Source organism: Megascapheus bottae, chromosome 1 (assembly GCF_031878675.1).
Source record: "Megascapheus bottae isolate mThoBot1 chromosome 1, mThoBot2.hap1, whole genome shotgun sequence".
In the NCBI taxonomy this organism is placed as follows: domain Eukaryota; kingdom Metazoa; phylum Chordata; class Mammalia; order Rodentia; family Geomyidae; genus Megascapheus; species Megascapheus bottae.
The window spans coordinates 65,932,693-65,952,174 of NC_143509.1; the positions used below are offsets into that span (position 1 = coordinate 65,932,693).

General features: G+C 42.0%; 1 protein-coding gene across 1 annotated transcript in view; it reads right to left on the bottom strand.

Annotated features, from left to right (window-relative positions):
- Plcxd2 (phosphatidylinositol specific phospholipase C X domain containing 2) overlaps window positions 1–11,785 on the bottom strand; it is a 49,167-nt gene extending 37,382 nt beyond the window's left edge. Inside the window, exon 1 of the mRNA XM_090346818.1 lies at window positions 11,112–11,785. Coding sequence (XP_090202944.1) covers window positions 11,112–11,274 — 163 coding nt within the window. The 5' untranslated portion in view covers window positions 11,275–11,785. The remainder of the gene's footprint in view (window positions 1–11,111) is intronic.
- Window positions 11,786–19,482: the final 7,697 nt, after the last annotated feature.

Here is a 19,482-nt window from a genome sequence, read left to right on the forward strand (position 1 = left end):
ATGTCCAATAGAACACCACCCCTGCTGTCCCAATTACCACCCTCAATACAGTACTATATAAATAATTCACTAATAAGAATTTCTTCCTGTGCTCTGCCGTGTGTTCCCTGCTTTATTTCTAGATAGACAACATCAACACTTGTCATGTACAGGGGTATTTGCTCTTCCTTTGTGAAGAGGCTTTTAAGGTCTGAAGTGATCTTATTTTCGTTAGCAATTTCCTCTAAAGTTTAGGGGAAATCAGAGAAATCTTGAGATTGTAAGAGAAGGTTATGCTAAATATTTGGCTACAAATCTGTCTTGCTTTCCTGGAGCCTCTCAGTGCATTTCTGACGTGAATTTATGAAATAATGGAGGTTTGATGATTGTGGTAAAGCAACCATCCAGAAGTTTTCATTTCACAGCTGGATTGTGGTGTGGTTCACCCAACAACATGCCCTGAGCTGTCAGTAAGGCAAGGAAGCAAATGAGAAATGATGGAACATTCTAGACCGAACAAGAACCAGGGAGACTGGGACACAATAGGACTAAAACTTAATGATATGGGCAAAATCTAGTTTAAATTTAAACAAACTTATTTTAATGATGAAGATACCAACTTTAAATAAAATTATTTGACATTAGATAAAATCTGTGGGTAGGGGCAGTAGGGTAAATGGTGAAATGTATGAGCTCCGAAATCATGTCTTCTGAGTACCATCTTGTACATCCCTCAATACTAAAATGTGCCATGGTGTATCATAAACTCAAAGAGCCCTAGACAACGCATATGTGATTCCTTCTACCACCTGTAAACTGCTGCTTCTCCTGCACCTGAATTTCTGGGAATGCCATCTCCTTCATCCTCATTACCCAAGCCATTTGTTTCTCTCTGTCATTCTCCAACTAATCAACAAGTTCTGTTGATATTTCCTCTTAAAGGTTTCAGAAGTCAGTCCCTTTTCTTTTGTCCAGATAGATTACCTTCCACTTAAGACCACCTCTGGCTATCTGACTTATCCTGATTTCCATATGTTTTGTGCTAAAATCTAATTAAATTCCTTTAACATGGTTTATTGACCCAAAATGCCACTTCTCCCCTCTTCCAGGTGGTTCTTTGTAAATGATGATACAATTACAATGTACTGATGGGCCATGGATGTCTTTCTTCAAGGTGTACTAGGAGGAGAAAGAATGTGGATGGATAATATGCTGAGGGCTAATTCCTATATACTTTTTTCAGAGTTTAGATTATTAGTACTTCCTCTGGAAGGCCTTAGACTCCCAAATCCTGTTAGGAGGCCCCAGTCATATGGACCTGGGTGTTGTCCCTGAGCCTGTTTATGCTCAAGGCTAGTGCTCTACCACTTTGAGCTATAGTACCACTTCCATTTTTTGTGTGTGGTTAACTGGAGATCAGTCTTACCGGGACTTTGCCCCCGGGGTTGGCTTGGAACCATGATCCTCAGATCTCAGTCTCTTGAGTAGTTAAGATTACAGGCATGAACCACTGGTGCCTGGCTGCCATGTGTTTTTCCAACTGCAACCTACACATACCTTATACAGCTTATGTTGTAACAGGTGGATTAAATGTCTACTTCTCCAAATAGCTCATGGAAGGTAGGGACCACTTCTGTATTAAATTACCAGTGCCAGAGAGACAGTCTGGCATATAAAAGGCAATTAACACATAGTTGAATAGAGCGGAAGAAACACTGAGTACCTCTCTTTTTGACCTCACTATCTCTAATAACTAATGGGTCATTTTGTTTCATTGAATTTCCATGGAGTTTATTTTGTGGGCTTTTACCCATTCCTGACAAGACTTTGGATGCTCTTTACCTTCAGGGTAACATTCAATTCTGGCATGACAAATGAGGATCATTAGGATCCAGTTCCTGTCCTGGCCTCATTTCCATTCCTTCCCCCCCCCCCCCCCCCCCCCCGCCCTTCAGGAACTCTATTGTCTGTCTGGATCAGACTGCCTGGGTTTCTTCAGGTCACCATTGTCCTGCACTACCCAGTCCTTCCACGCTCTTCTTTTCCCCCTTGTAACACCTATCTTCCACTTCTTTATCACTCAACCAGAAGGGCACACCCTCTCTAAACTCCAATCTAGCAAGCTTCCTAAAGCACCGAAGCATGGCTTTTGTGAGGGTTTTAGTATCCTCTGCAGTATTCTTTGAATTTCAGTCTTTTTGAATTTCAGCATTTTTCTTGAAGATTATAATTTCACGACAAACAGGAAAATATACCTCATTCATCTTTGTAATTATCTTATCTAACACAATATGGCATAAAAAGACAATAAAATATCCACTGAAACAATACTTTTCCTTTAAATGAATACAGTTTTCTATATAGTCAATGAGAACCAGAAAAAAAGCAAAAAAAAAAAAAACCCACAAAAAAACAAAAAGGACCATTCCTTTTAAGCCAAATGAATATCGAATATTTACATAATTCTCAGAAGGGTTCAAATGTGCCAGGATCTGAACTTACATCAAGGAAAGACGGATGGGAACACTTGCTCTCACCTTTATGTGCTTGGCTTTTTGGTTTTTTAACAATCTGGCTTCAATTGTACGCAAGCATATTTCTTCCAATATATAAGCCTGTAAATCACGCATATTCATAAAATATTCATTTCAGCCTGACAGAATCTAGTTTCTCAATTTCACCATTATTGAGGTCTGCACACTAAGACTTGTGCACTGCAGGACACAAATGAGTCCTATTTTCTCCATTATTTTGCTATTGATGGATCTATGCAGAAAAAAAGCATACTGATAGAATATTCTCTGAGAAGAAATCATCCTTTATAGCTGACACTTTGAGTAATTGGAAATTAAAGAAGAAAACCAACCTGTTATTCTCTTATGAAAATTCCAGTTGCTTGGTAGACAATGTACCCAGGACAGACTAACTTTTCTCACTGGTTCCATGGCCTGAACTACCAGGAGCCCAGGATGCTCCCTCCATGGTACTGAGATTTTGTGCTGCCTTTTTTTTTTCCCTGTGCAAGTACTGAACTTCCCTTCACTTTTTCCTTTCAAGGCTGGCCCTCTACCACTTGAGCTAAAGCACCACTTCTGGTTTTGGGTTTTTTTTTCTGTTTTTTGGGGTTTTTTTTTTGGTGTGTAACTGGAAATAAGAGACTTGTGGACTTCCCTGCCTGGTTTCAAACCAGGATTCTCAGATCTCAGCCACCTGAGCAGCTAAGGTTACAAGTATGAGCCACCTTATCTTGGCTCGTGAACTTGGACTTGAACTCAGGGCCTGAGCACTGTTCTTGGACTTCTCAAGGCTAGAGCTCTACCACTTGAGCCACTGCACCACTTCCAGCTTTTCTAATCTATGTATGTGGTACCAAGGAATCGAACCCGGGTCTTCATGCATGCTAGGCAAACACTCTACCACTAGGCCAAACTCCCGGCCCCTCGTGTACTATTTTATCCTCACTTGTGTTCAGCAATACAACCCCATGTCCTAGCAATACTTAATGACACAAGTTGGAATGGACTGAGCTTCTGCTTTACCATATGTATAAATATACAAACAGATTTCATTCCAGACCCTGCCCATCTAATTTTGTTTCCTGATGTGTGTTCCAAAATATGTTCACATGTACCAAACGCATCTACCTATGACATCTATAAATAATTCTTCCTCTGCAATCCTGCTTTGAAACTCTATTAAAGGTCAGTCAGAATTTGCAAATGGCTTGTGATTTTTCCCCAAGGCAAAGTTATAAGGAACAGGAATATTTTCCTGACATTACCTTCATTGCACCTGTGCTCGTAAGCTCCCAGTGGCAACCTGTCATATCTAGTGCAGGTCATGGCAAACCACGTGTTAGAGACCAAATCCTTGGCCTCAAAGGAATGTCTGACTGAAGCATAAAGGTAAAAGCAGCATGCCTATAAGATCTGAAATGTCAGTAGGCATGATTCTGAAGGGTAATAATATGAAGCATTACAATTGGGCTCTCTGAGGGTGAGGTTAAGGCCATAGCCAAGTGTGCTGTGTTTTGTGTGTGTGTGTGTGCATGTGTATTTGTAAGGGCAGAGAAGCTACTTAAATAGCTGGGGGAAGAGGAATAGAATATCTATAAAGTCTCACTAATAGGAAAGCATTCTGTAATGCTCTCACTCTAGAATTGGATACAAAATGACCACCTTAGAAGAGCAAATGGTGAAGAAAGTAGAATGAAAGCAGAATGAACAGTATGGTCTATCCTGTCATAGAGGACTGGGTTTTCCCCATAGGCTGTGAATGTCTGCAGATGATTAAGTTGACAGCTGAACTTGGAATAGGTGGACAGGACAGATGGAATAACTAAAGGAGACATGTCTGGCTTTCTTTCTTTCTTTCTTTCTTTTTTTTTGCCAGTCCTGGGCTTGGGCTTAGGGCTTGAGCACTGTCCTTGGACTTTCTCAAGGCTAGCACTCTACCACTTGAGCCTCAGCGCCACTTCCGGCCTTTTGCTATGTATGTGGGGTACCGAGGAATCAAACCCGGGTCTTCAGGCATGCTAGGCAAGCACTCTACCACTAGGCCAAATTCCCGGCCCCCATCTCTGGCTTTCTTGATCAGCTGCATTCCTACTTCTTTTAAGACTCCCTTGGTTCTCACATCTAAGACAACCCTCCCTGTATCCTTTACCTAACTTAAATGCACATCCTTTCTCTCCCACTCCTCCCAGAGAAGAGCTGTCAAGTTGACCTAATCTGGTCATGTAAAGTTGTTCGGCTTAAATGGATAGTCAGATCCTTAACTATATTGTGATTATTCAAGAGGATGAAATGCATCTAACACTCTTTTTGTCAATGCTATTATTATTATTGCTCTCGTCTCTGTCCAGACATAGGATTTGAACATGATTTTTTTTTTTGCCAGTCCTGGGCTTGAGCTCAGGGCCTGAGCACTGTTCCTTGGACTTTCTCAAGGCTAGAGGTCTACCACTCGAGCCTCAGCACCATTTCTAGCTTTTTTCTATGTATGTGGTACCGAGGAATTGAACCCGGGTCTTCGTGCATGCCAGGCAAGCACTCTACCACTAGGCCAAACTCCCAGCCCTTGAACATGATTTTTAAAAGATACATAATAATTATATAATGCTTATACTAAAAAAGCCTAATTACCATCTCTGTTGTACAGAGGATAACTGAGACACAGTTTAAGTAACTAGCACAAGGTCATACTGTTTGTGAGGGGCAAATCTAATATGTAACTCTTATCTTTATTTTTTACTGAGGAGAGAATTCAAAGCCTTGAACATGTTAGGCAAGCACAGTGCCACTACATTCCCATCCATGGATTTCTTTTCTGCCTCTCCCTCTTTTCCTCTCTTCCCTTCTTGCCAGTGCTGTGGCTTAACTCGGGGCCTGGGTGCTGGTCCTCTTTGTACTCAGGGCTAGTGATCTACCACTTGAACCACAGCACCACTTCTAGCTTTTCCTGAGTAGTTTATTGCAGGTAAGCATTTCCAGCCATGGTTTTTGAGAGAAGCTCCTGTCATAGTTCAGGCTGGCCTAGACTCACTGTGTAACCCAAACTGGTTGTGAGATTTTGATCCTCTGAACACTCAACTGCTGGAATGACAAGCAAGTGCCACCATACCAGGCTCACGATTCTCTTTCAAATAGATATACATGATTCCTAAAACCTTGGGGCTTTTGCGTGATGTGGAGTTGGTGCTCGCCAAGTGAACTGCTCTCTCAGGAGAGAAAGCTGTTCATGGGAATATCATAATTATAACTTCTTTTCAGTCTTCACCCCGATCATACAGATAGAAAAAAAAAACAAAAGTAAACCATTCCTGTTTAAGAAACCATTTTGGCCTCATATGATCCACCCCCCACCCCTTTGGTTGAGTCAGACCTGGCAAATTCAGCTTGGTCCTTGGTTTTCCACAGCCTGAAGTCCTGCAAAAAGGACTCACAGCTCACTCTAACGTCAATGTAGAACCAACTCAGACTTCTTGTTACACAATTTCTTTTGCACATTGATGGTCACATTGATGGTAGGATCTTCAAATATGTTTAAAATACACCAGGCCCTGTCCAACTTCCAAAAGCAGGATTTGTGTAATGACACCTTCATCTTATCTCTTTAGTGATTTTCATGTTTGTGTCACCCATGTGAGAAAGACATATGGAAAGGATTCAGTGGTGTTGGGAACAGCTGCACAGGGAAATGACAGGATCCCACAATGGAAGAAAGAAGAAAAGGAGATGGTCACCAGCAACCTGAGACGACAGAGCCATCAGGGAATAGAGAGCAGTGAAGAGGACCAAGGAGCACTGACCCTGGACAGGAAAGACAGAGACAGGCTAGGTCAGTGGGAAGAAGGGGACAAGAAATGAGAGAAGGTAGAGGCAGCAGCTAGCCAGGAAAGATGAGATACCCTAAGCTCACAAGGGGGAAAAAAAAGGAAGACAGAAGGATGCTGGGTCAAGGAATGGCTTTCAGAAGAGAAGATAAACCAGAGTTTTGCCTTTAACTCTCCTAACCTTCTATCTGCCTCAGAATTTTCATCTCTAAGAGGTCTTGTGATGAACCTTTGGTGGAGCTTCAGGAATGTGGTAAAGAACAAGGAGTGGGTGGGAAAACAACTTCACATGGCTTTAAGTGGCTATTTATGAATAGGGAACCTAGCCAATTCATTCAACTCAGTCTTGATTGCAACCGGAAATGATGGTGACTGGAAGACACATCTCCAGTATTCATATACATTCCCAAGCATGCAACAGTCAACAATGACTGAGAGATTAACAACTACTAGGACCTAGGATTATTTTTTTAATGTCATATTCACTATTTGCAAATTGTTCATGGACACACAACAATTCGTTGAGAAATGCATGACAAAGGTACTAAGTAGGGAAAGGTACAAAGTAGGGAAATGGAAACATAGTGGAGAGTGTGTCCTCAGACCATTTCTGATATATATATTCCCACTATTTAGCTCAATTGGAATGAACTAAAACCTGGATCCCCAATCTCCAACCCCAAATCCCAAGCCATATCTCTTTCAAACCTAGTTCTTTTCAAATCTAGGTCAAATGAAATCTTCTCAACAAAGTATTTTCTCATCTTCACACTGTTCTTTTTCCAGAACTATATATGGTAGACTTACAGAGAAAGCTACCTATCACCACATGGTAAACTTGTTTGACAGTAGGGTTGATTCATAGTTTTGTATCCTGTGTATGGAAGATTCTTAAAATGTACTCATGGTAAGAAGTGAAAATTCATTTAGGTCAAGTTTTGGGTGCTAGCATTGATTCCATTTTAGGAGAAATCATGCTTTGAGCAATTGTGCATCTTCTCTGTCACACATCAAGTCATTTTAAAGTGACCTTTAAATCTGAATGCTAACAATTACTCTCTCCCATTTCTCCTACATTTGGCGATAAATGGACATCAAAATATCAAGAGCAACAACAACAAAACAAAACCCTCAAACCAAGAAAATAATTTTTAGTCTGGAAAAGATTGGCATATTTCAGTTAACTCAATATCACAATCAGAAAATAAAGATTCAGATACTCCTTCGGTATCTCAAATGAAAAAAAAAAAAAACAGATTTGAGACCTTTAAGTTGAAAGGTCTGACAAATACTTTTCCTTTAATAAAAAAATAAGCATAGTTGTAAGAAAAATGATATATGATATGAATACAGATAAAGGTAATTCTTTGAGATACAGCACATATTGTACAAAAAAATATTTCCACTCTTGGTCCATTTGTTCATAGGAAATACCATGCTCTCAGAAATATCAGGGTGCCAGGTTCTAGGGCTCATACCTATAACCCTAGCTACTTAGGAGGCTGAGATCTGAGGATCACAGCTCAAAGCAAGCCAGGCAGGAAAGTCTGTGAGACTCTTATCTCCAATAAACTAAAACATGTTGGAAGTGACACTGTGATTCAAGTGGTAGAGTGCTAGTCTTGAGTAAAAGAAGCTCAGGGACAGAGCCCAGATCCAAAGTTCAAGCTCAGGACCAGCAAAAAAGAAAAAACAACAAAGCAAAGAAAGTGTAGTTTAAAGCTTTGATTGAGATGGATTAAAAAACTATTCAGACATCAAATGCTTCTGTACAGTTGGCAATGAGAATAATTCTAAGGTTCTTCTCTAAGATATTTCAGTCTGTTTGGACAGCACTGGTAATTAACAGGTGTTTTTGACAGTTGCAGAAATAAGGTAATACATGAAGGCCCTGTTGAGAGGCATACTCACACATGTTCTTGCCCATCACAACTTAGGCAGGTGCATATCTAACATAGTTCACTCCATCTCTACTCTGCTGTTATTGACAGAATTTTCTACCTTTCCCTGACCTTTCTCATGCCACTGTTGTCCTAAAGTCCTTCTGACATACCTTCCCCAGACTTACAGATGCCACAGATCAGTGTGTTTGTGCATGCATGCTCTTGTGTGTGTGTGTGTGTGTGTGCGCGCGTGCACACACACACACACACACAAATGAATGTAGTAAAGTTGAATACAAATTTTACTGGGTTTCAACTCTAAACAAGGACATCTGTCCATGTATCTCTCTATGTGTGCATATACGTATCATCTATCAGTTTTTCAGATCTATAATATGCACATATTTATCTAGCTCTTTTTCTCTGTCTAAAAATTTTCACAATGCTTTTTCATCCCTTATATAAAACCCCCCTGGGTTTGGCCATTTCTTTCACTGACTGCCAAGTATAGCTCAGGAAAGTTGGTTTTTAGTAAGAGAACACCTCCACTGCTTTGTACCTCTCAGGTCCCCCTCAAGGGTTGTGGATGTAGCTACAGAAAGGTTTAAAATGCTAGTTCTGCCACTTAGCATTTGGGTGCTCTTGAGGCAATCACTTACAAGTTTCTGGCTAGTGATTTCCTTATTTCTAAATGGGATGATAATACCTACTTCACAGAGATGGATGGTCTTGAGACTATACAGGCTAGTGGGTGCAAAGGATAGAGTTCAGTGAAGAATAGGTATCCTGATGTAGAAGGGAAGGAAGAGGAAGATGATGTTCCCACTTCTGGAATAGCTTCCATGTTTCAGCATTTTTCAGCAAGGCTTAGCAGGGTTTGACTGAAAGCTTTTATATGACAACTATGATGCTCCAGGTATAGAAAACTATTATAGTCCACTAATGGCTAGTACTTAATAAGTATGTGATTCTCCTGTGTGAGCTTACATATACATATATATCCCTTCCACTCCTGGAAGAAGGACATTTCACAAGAGTGAATCAGTAAATTAGTAAATTTAGTATCTTGTGAGGAGTCAAGGACATTTTGTTTCCCCTCTTAGCAGGACTGGACTTCAGAAAGCAGAGTAAACAAATTCCTGAACAACTTCCCACCCCAACAACTAATCATAGAATTTCCAGGTACAGCAGCAGCTCCTGGCTATTTCCTTCTGATGGTAATTCTATAGTAACTCCAAGGAACCCTACAGGCCACGCAGTATGTACCCAGCTTGTTTCTAGAATACACAGCAGAATGGCTGTGTTGCTTAAGCACAATACAGTGTAAGGAAGAAGTCTCAAAAGTCTCAACCTATGCCCTGTATGATAGGGCCATTACAGCTTCCCTACGAAGCCATTCTGTTTGCAAGCAAACACACACGCAAACGCAAACACACACACACACACACACACACACACAACCTGCCATATCACTCAGCAAAATAACTCCACGGAAAGCCCTAAGGCAAATGACTAATGTTAAAGGTACCCCATGCATCACTGTGGTGATGACTCCACAGGCACCAATTAAACATGGGAAAGGCATGTTCAGAAGCACCATCTGGCATTTCCAAAGGAGCTGTAGTCCATGGCTACTAAACACAGAAGTGGCCCTAACTGTAAAGTAATGTATCAGCTCACTCCTTGCTCCAAAGCAACAAGGGCTCATGAGGACAATGAAGCTGGAAAAGATTCAAAAGAAGAGGTAAGCAAGGAAAAGTCTGCATCTGAAGCCAGCGCTGTCCTTCATGCAAAGATGAGGGTTGGATGAGGTCATCTCTGTAGCTACTAAAAAGACAGACAGGATCAGGGAGTGTTAGGAGTTTGTCTGTTGGTCAGTCTGGAGGTGAACTTCAATTGTTATATTTCCAAGACAGAGAAAGGATTGGCAGCAGACCAGCCCTCGCTCCTTGAGTGCTTTCCTAGCATCATCAGCATTATAGGACCTTGCAGGGGAATGCTAGGCCAAACTCATTGTAGTTTAAGCATGCTTCCCTCGAAACCCTGATTTAACAACCATTCTGGTGGAAAGAAAAACACACCTTTCACAAATCAAATGAGAGTGAGGTTCAAGTAGAGAAGCCTGAGCAGAGAGAAAGTGGCTGGAGCTCAAGTGCTTTTCAAGGCAGCATTTCTAGCTCAGTCAGGCAGACACCTGTGTATATATAGACGAAAGCTTCAAACACCATCCCCTCATCACACCTAATGACTACCTGTGAGGAGAGCTTGCAAGTCTCTATTTCTGGCTTTTCCAACAACAAAGATTATGTGCGTTCATCATACCCAGTGCCAAATCTGAATCTAGTTCCTAATGCTTATCTGGTTACACTGTTGTTCTTGTGGTTCTTTCTCCAATACACAAGGTCAGACAAATGAGAAAAGAAATATATATATATATGTATATATATGCATCTATGTATATATATGTTTCAATGTTGATCTACATCTAAAATTTTGAATGACTTTTATTCACAACCTGGGACCTCTCCTTTTCTTTCTTTCTTTTTTTTTTTTTGGGGGGGGGAGTTTCTGTGAGTCAAGTGAATACCCTCTTCACATACTCTGGGCCCACATTGTGAAGGCATTCTTAGAATGAAGTACACAGGCAACCAACACGACAACAGTGCAATGATCCCATTTCCAAGAGTCCCTCTCTGCTAAGGATGCGGTGAACTTATCTTTTTCAAGGAGCGTCTTCCCTGTTAGGCTTGGAAAGCAAAAAAAAGGGGGGGAGGGGAGAAGGGGGAGGGGGTGTCCCTGACAACTATTTTCTCAACACAATAGAAAAAAAAAAAAAGCCAGCTAGCCCCATTTAACCACACTAAACATGGCAGGATCAGATCCAGCGGGGAAAGAGGTAAGCACAGAAGCCTTACCTGGGATGGCCAGACTGGAGAGGGGGACGTTGTAGAGGTGAGGGGGCAGCGAGGCCATCCAGTCAGCATTGCAGACCTCCGATGCCGCCTTGGTCCCGCTGGGGTTGGGGGAGCAGATGGTCCCCATCCTGAATGTCCTCCTCGCCTTCCTAAGAGCTAGCATCCCCGTTGTTCCACACGAATCGACCGGGCTCAGCCTAACGCGGTTCACTCGGTGAGCATCACGGCTGCTCGGGCTCTCGAGACCCCACACCGCCGAGGCCACGCCGCCGCCGGGCTGTTTCCGAAATGCCTTCCCGCCCGGGGAGGCGCAGGGTGACCGAGGTGCGTCCTCGCCCCACCCTCCCCGCCCGGCTCCAGCTCCACTTCCGTAATCTGCTCAGTCCCGGCTCCTTTGAAACTTCTTACGTTCCACGGTGTCCCACGGGAGTCGGGGGTGGCAGGGAGAGAGGCAGGCCCGGACAGACAGATCTCCGCCCCGGTCCCGGGAGCCAGCCACGCCCGGAGCTAACTCACACGACAGGTGCCCCCGGCCGCCGGCGGACCCGCCTCGGGGCTCTCACACACGTGCGCGCGCCCGGGCGCCGCATCTCCCGCTCCACCGACGCGTGGGTGCGTGTCCCTGGGCTGCTCACACCAGCCGGGCCGGCCCCGGGTCCCTCGTTCTCCCTTCCCTCCCCAGGCCGGTCGGCACAGTGGTCCTCCCCGCCCCCCGCCCCACTCCGCGTCCCCGCCCCAGCCCCGTGGTCTCGAGGAAAGGCGCGCGCTCCGCAGAGTAACCCGCCGCCGCGCTCCCCCCGCCCTCGACTGCCGGCAGCCCCGCCCCGCACTGCCGGGCAGATTTGCCCGGAGAGGCGGCCTGTGATTGGCCGCCGGCACAGCGCGCTCCGATTGGCTGGTGGGCGCGCTCCGGGGCTGCTCGGGCGAATGGCTCCCGCGGCGGCTCCCGCGGCGGCCGGCTGGGCTTCTCCCGGGACGCCAACTCCCGGCCCAGCCCGGGGTGCAGCGGGCTTGGGCCAGCCAGGCCGCCCACCCCGCACCCTCGCCCGGATCCAGCTCAACCACACATGTTTTCTTCCCACCCGCTACCCTCCGCAACAATCACCATCCCCTCCCAGCCCGCCCCAAATCAAAGCGTGACACCCTCCGTAGACCACCGGAGCAGCAGAGCTAGGCGAGGGCCGAGAACCCGGACCACGGGGCGGACGACGTCCAACAAGGCTGGTGGTTTACACCACGCCGGTCCCTTCACCCTGCCCCCTATTTGGCAGCCATTCTGTGCTGGGATGAGTTCAATGGGGATGCAGCCACAGTGGGTGCTGTCCTGTTTGGAAACTTTTTTAGAATTCTTTGTCCCATGGGTTCCTTCCAGTATCCTCAATGCGGTGAGAGTTAACTACTCCCTGTCCTTTTAATGAAAAAAATAAAATAAAAAACCCCCAAACAACAACAACAACACCCAATCTGGTCACTATTCGCAAACCTCATTTTGGAATGAAGGTTTTAATGAGCTCCTGTTAGTCTTTCCAGATGTTAGAAGTCATTCGTTTATGAATCTGGACTTAAAGGTGCACCACCACCTTCTGTAGGCACACAAGCACATCTCGCATGGTGCTCAGCCATGGCTGCTCTTTCTACTAGGGGGACTTTGGAAATTAAAAATCACTGAACATCTTGGCAGAAGTGCTAATTAAGAAAAACCACCATGGCCTCGATGGTAGGGTGTTGACGGGCTTCCAGGCCAGGCAGAACCCCGGGGATTCAGGAGGGCCTTAGGGGGAAGAAAACAAAAGTAGGCCTGCACACCAGAGCCTCATAAATGGATCTCAAGGCTAGCTGGAGTTTCATCACTAAATGGCTGCACTCCATTTCCTGCACCTAAGTCTTGCTACACCTTGGGTCTTTTTGATATCATGTTAACGTTTCAGCTCAGGGGTTATTCCTTCAAGGGAAACTTTGTATTAGCATATATTCGCCTGCAGTAGGGTTTAAGTATCATTCGTATACATGCGTACAACGAACGTTGATCAGATTCCCTCTTTCCATCTCTCTTTCTCAACCTCCCTCCCACTTCTTAAAACAATTCCAACAGAGTTCACTGTTTTATTTCATGTTCTTACACGCATATAATGTATTCAGATGTACACATTTGCCCTCGCTTACTCTCTCTTTCTGGTACTCACGCCCCCTCTCCTCAACATACCCAGTTTTAGTCTCATGTGATTTTTTTTCCTGTGTTAAATAATTGTACAAAGGAGTCTTGCCACAGATAATTTACATATATTTTAATTGATTAGTCAAATTAACCTCTCTTTCTAGTCCTCCCAGGCCCTTTATTATTTAATAGCTTTTCATGAGTTTCCTTAAGATATCTTATTAATTGATGCAAAGTATTTCACTATTATTGCAGGTCAGTCTTAACATTCATTTAAGAAGCCACATAATAATATTTATTGCCACAGTCTTTATTTTGCTTCTGTGGGAGAATATAGATTGTCAGCTAATTAAAAGATCGTCTATGATATTCATCATGTTTTTTTCTGATGTTTAAGGGGCTCTATAATATATTGGTCTTTTTACAAGTGCACTACAGGATATTGGGTATATGTCATGTACGTCATGTAGCTGTTCTGAGTCAACAAAATCTCTTCCAAAATTCATACAGATATATATACATATATGCTAAGCACACACACATATTCTAAGCACAAAAATTTTTAAAGAAGCTCTACATTCTTTAAGCAAAACCATTAAATGTGTTTGGAAGCATGGCTCAGCAAAACAGCACCTACCTAGCAAGTAGGATGATGAGTTCAAATCTCAGTGTCACCATGTCTTTTCCTGTTAATGGAGGAGCATGTTAAGAAAACATCAAGTTTTGAAGATTAGAGGCATTACTAAATGAGCACTAGAGGACAAGGCAGGTAGGATCACCTCAGAGCAAGTTGTTTTGCATCTATCAAATGGATAGCTAAACCACTTGATTTATCCCCCCTCCAAGAAAAATAAAAGTTCCAAAAGAAGGCAACATATTCTGGATTCCTGAGTCATTCCTGCAAAGACTCTTGCAGATGAAAATAGCATCTATAACAATACTGAGTGCCACTAAATAATGGATGAGGGTGCTTCCCAGCTCCCACACAAAATCACAGGTCCTTGAAACCCACACATGGAAAGCGTTTCAAGGGGTCTCACAATAAGGAGAGTCTCACAAGGTGCATATTTTACTTTAGAGTAACAGGATAAAATAGAAGGAGAAAAAGAAACAAGAAACATTTCTTGCATCAGAAAAGGAGGTGAAAGATTATGCCCCAATCTTTTTTTCGCCAGTCCTGGGCTTGAGCTCAGGGCCTGAGCACTGTCCTTGGACTTTCTCAAGGCTAGAGCTCTACCACTTGAACCTCAACACCATTTCCGAGGAATCGAACCCGGGTCTTCTTGCATGCTAGGCAAGCACTTTAACCACTAGGCCAAACTCCCGGCCCCTGCCCCAATCTTTAAATGATGCTTCTGATGGGACGGATTCCAGGGCTACCCAAAACACAAGGGTGACAGGTGATTTTAGAAGTTCCTGAGAGGCCTTCCAATTCTCAGGTCTTTACCTGCTGTAAAGAGTTTACAGGTTTTTAATAACTGGAAGAGAAGGCAGATGTAGATACTCTTTTTATGTCTCCTATTCTTGGAACTCAGGATCTAAAAATAGACTTGGTGGAGAAAGGAGTTGTTTTCCGTTTCTGCCTTTACTTTCTGTTTTAATGTCGGCATCTGGCACTCTTTATATTGCTGATTGTAATTTAGCTCTTTCCGTAACTAGAAATCTTTGCTACTCATGGCATTGAGGAAATCTTCAATCAATATTTGTTGGAAAGAGAGTGCTATTTGGTAAAGCATGCTCTTTTGGGCTCGAGGTTTCTTCCAAGCAATTCTTTTTTCCTGTCTGTAAAGTAAAAGTTGATACGATTAATTGGCTTGTCATGGGTCAGGTGTTCTGTATTTCTAACAAGATTCCAGATGATTCTGGGTCAGATGGATTACATTATTTTTTGAGAATAGACTTGTGTTAATAGGCAGGGATAGGTAGATACTTTTTTCCCTCTTTTATAAGATTTCATAATATTTCCATATTTATTCTAAAATTTTAAATTTTTCTTTAAAAAACCCAGGTTAATAACGTTCTTGAGCTAAGAGAATGATTTCTTTGCCCTATTATGTAAATTATCAATGTGAAATTTTCATTTTAACTGTAAATGTTCATGGAAAATAATTCTAAAATAAAAATGAATATTCAAAATTTCAATTGTCAATAGTCATATAACAGCAAGTTGTTAGATTATCTAAGAAAGTGGAGACTGGAAAGAATGGAATTGTAAGGCACTAAGTCCATGATAATAAATCATTAAAACTACATGGAGTTCTTATGATGTACAAATCATTGAACATTGATAGGTACTAGAGATAGAAGGGAAGTTAAATGATCCTCAAATAATATGTGGTCCAGTAGAAAAAGAGACAAATATATGAATCCCAAATTATGAGACAAAATGAATGTATAGCATAGGCAGATAAAGACACAACAGACAGATATAAATTTCAGTGTAGAATGGTCGAGGGTGCATCCCCAAACCAGACAGAGATTCATCAAAGAAAGAGAACTATATACCCATTTCTTTGATGAATATTGATGCGAAACTTCTCAACAAAATACTGGCCAACCGTCTTCAACAACTCATCAAAAAAATCGTACACTATGATCAAACAGGATTCATCACAGGGATGCAAAGCTGGTTCAACATACACAAATCCATTAATATAATTCAACACATCAACAGGAGTAAGGACAAAAATCACATGATTGTCTCAATATATGCAGAAAAGGCATTTGACTAGATCCAACACCCCTTTTCTGCTAAAAGCTCTGGAGAAATTAGGAATCCGTGGAACATTTCTCAGTATAATAAAGGCTGTGTATGAAAAACCCACAGCTAGCATTGTACTTAATGGCGAAAAGCTAAAGTCATTCCCTCTAAAAACAGGAATGAGACAAGGATGCCCAGTCTCTCCACTCCTCTTTAACATAGTACTAGAATTCCTCACCAGAGCAATAAGGCAAGAAGCCAGCATAAAGGGGATCCAAATAGGGAAAGAGAAAGTGAAACTTTCTCTCTTTGCAGGTGACATGATTCTATACTTAAAGAACCCTATAGAGGGAAGGGGGGAAAACAAGATGAGGGGTGGGGGTGGGGGGGAAGGGAAATGGGGACCAAGACATGTGAAAGGGTATCAATGTATGGGAATTAATGCACCATCTATCTGGCAAATATCATGTAACCCTTCTATTAATTACAATAATAAATATATGAAAAAAAGAACCCTATAGACTCCACTCCCAAACTTCTTCAGCTGATTCAAAACTTTGGAAGGGTAGCAGGATATAAAATTAACCCTCAAAAATCAAGTGCCTTTCCTCTATGCCAACAGTGAGAGGAACAAGGCAACAATCAGAAAAGCAACTCCTTTTGCAATAGCCTCAAAGAAAATAAAGTACCTAGGAATTAACTTAACTAAGAATGTAAAGGACCTTTTTGATGAAAACTTTAAAACCCTGAAAAAGGAAATTAAAGCAGAACTGAGGAAATGGAAAAGCCTCCCATGCTCCTGGATTGGAAGAATCAACATCGTGAAAATGACAATCTTGCCAAGGGCTATCTACAAATTCAACACAATACCCATCACTATCCCAATGTCATTCTTTAAAGAAATAGAAGAAGCAATCCAAAATTTCATATGGAACAATAAAAGACCCCGTATAGCAAAAACACTTCTTAGCAGAAAGAACAGCACAGGAGGAATTTCAACACAAAACTTTAGACTCTATTACAGAGCTATAGTGACCAAAACATCTTGGTACTGGCACAAGAACAGGCCTGAAGAACAATGAAATAGAACTGAAGACGCAGATATTAAACCACAGACCTATGGTCACCTAATCTTTGATGAGGGAGCCAAAAAAAAAATAGAATGGAAGAAAGACAGCCTTTTCAACAAGCAGTGCTGGCAGAACTGGATAAGCACCTGCAGAAAACTAAAGTTGGATCCTTCTTTGTCACCCTGCACTAGGATTAACACCAAATGGATCAAAGACCTCAAGGTAAAAGCAGATACACTGAAAACTTTACAAGAAGGAATTGGAGATACTCTAGGTCTCCTTGGCACTGGTAGAAACTTTCTTAATAAGGACCAAGAAACACAACAAATAAGAAAGGCTGGATAAGTGGGACTGCATTAAACTGAAGAGCTTCTGTATGGCAAAGGACATAGCTAGTAAATTAATTAGGAAGCCTACAGAGTGGGAGAAAATCTTCACCAACCAAACAACGGACAAAGGCCTCATATCTAAAATATATCAACAGCTTAAAAAATTGAATCACTCCAAAACTAATTTGCAAGAAACAACCATCCCATTAGAAGATGGGCCAAAGACTTAGAGTCTTCTCTGAAGAAGAAATAAAAATGGCCTATAGACACGTGAAGAAATGTTCAACATCTCTGGTCATAAAAGAAATGCAAATCAAAACAACTCTAAGATTCCACCTCACTCCAGTTAGAATGGCCAGGATCAAGAAAACTAATAACAACAGATGCTGGAGGGGATGTGGCCAGGAGGGATCACTACTACACTGTTGGTGGGAGTGCAAACTCATTCAACCACTATGGAAAGCAGTATGGCAGTTCCTCAAAAGACTAAACATAGACCTCCCCTATGACCCAGCAATTCCACTACTTGGCATTTACCCAATCGTCCAGAAACAAGGACATACTAAATCCACTAGCACAACAATGTTCATTGCAGCACCATTTACCATAGCAAAGATATGGAACCAACAACCCAGATGTCCCTCAGTTGATGAGTGGATCAACAAGATGTGGTATTTATACACAATGGAATTCTATGCTGCTGTCAGAAAGAATGACATCGCCCCATTTGCAAGGAAATGGAAAGACTTAGAAAAAATCATATTAAGTGAAGTAAGCCAGACTCAAAGGAACTTAGGCTCAATAATCTCCCTCATTTGTCATAATCAGTAGGAACCTCGGGCTCTCCTAGCAGAGATTTGCAATAGAACAAAATCTAGATACATAAGGCCATGTAGTATGACGCTAAATGTAAGGACCTCCAGGATATAGAAACAAAAGCCATATAATGAGTGATTATTGTCCTTGATGTATGTTATCTCTCATCTCTTTTACCGTCCCTTGGTTATCTCATATTGTTACAATATTTCACCTTGTTATCTGATATATCTTATATATGCTTAATTAGTTGTTTGAAATAGGAGAGGGAAGGGGGAAATCAAGTTGTGAGGAGGGAGGGGGGAGGGAAATGGGAAACAGGACATGAGAAACGCTATCAATATTTGTGAAGTAATGTACCTTATATCTGATGAATATAATGTAACCCTTTTATTAATTACAATAAATATATATGAAAAAATAGAATTGACGTACAGAAGAAGAAAAGAAGCTACCTAGTAAATGACTAACTATGTAAGAGAAAACAAGAAGGTAAAAAATCGGGCAATAAAAATTAAGATTAAAAAAAAGGGAAGGTGGAGAGTGGCATGAATTATTAAAGGAGGGGGCATTCAATCTAGATCTTTTATTCTATTCTCTTCGGAAAAGCTTCTGCTTGTGGAAATAAAGGGGTGGTTGTGGTATGGGAAGGGATTTGTGGCTGAGAAAACATAAACCAGGACTATGAAAAGAGTAGTAGATCCGAGAGAGAAAATAGGCTAGAGCCTTGTGTGTGAGATAAATGGAAATCCAACACAATTACTCTACGTTTAACCTGAATAAGACCTGGACAAATTATGGCCATCCCTTTTCTTGGTTAAGAACTATGTAAGTATGTCTAAGACCTCACAGCTAGTTAGTGGCAGACCTGTGACTTCAAGTCTCTCCATTAATGAGCCAAAGACTTCCCATTGTACATTGCCTATCATTACTACAAACCAGGAGAAAGCTAGTTTATATCCAAAGCATATTAAAGAGCTTGGGTTTCCTTTCTATGCACAAAAGGGCCCACTGTAGGCTGTTGAAAAGGGAATTAAATGATTCATATTGCACTAGAAGGAGATTAGTATGGTAGAATGGAAAATGGTTGAAAAAACGGATCTTTCAGGTTGATCATTCAAACAATTATCTAAGGAAGAAAAAGCGAGTGAGTATGTGAAGGCCTGGCACTAAACGCAGGGCCTTCCTTAAATCTGACTTGCTCATTACAGGGCCAGACTGGGCATCTTATATACCTTTGAAATGACAGTTTATCACTTGAAAATGTCGTCAAACACTTCATTCACATTTATTCCATACA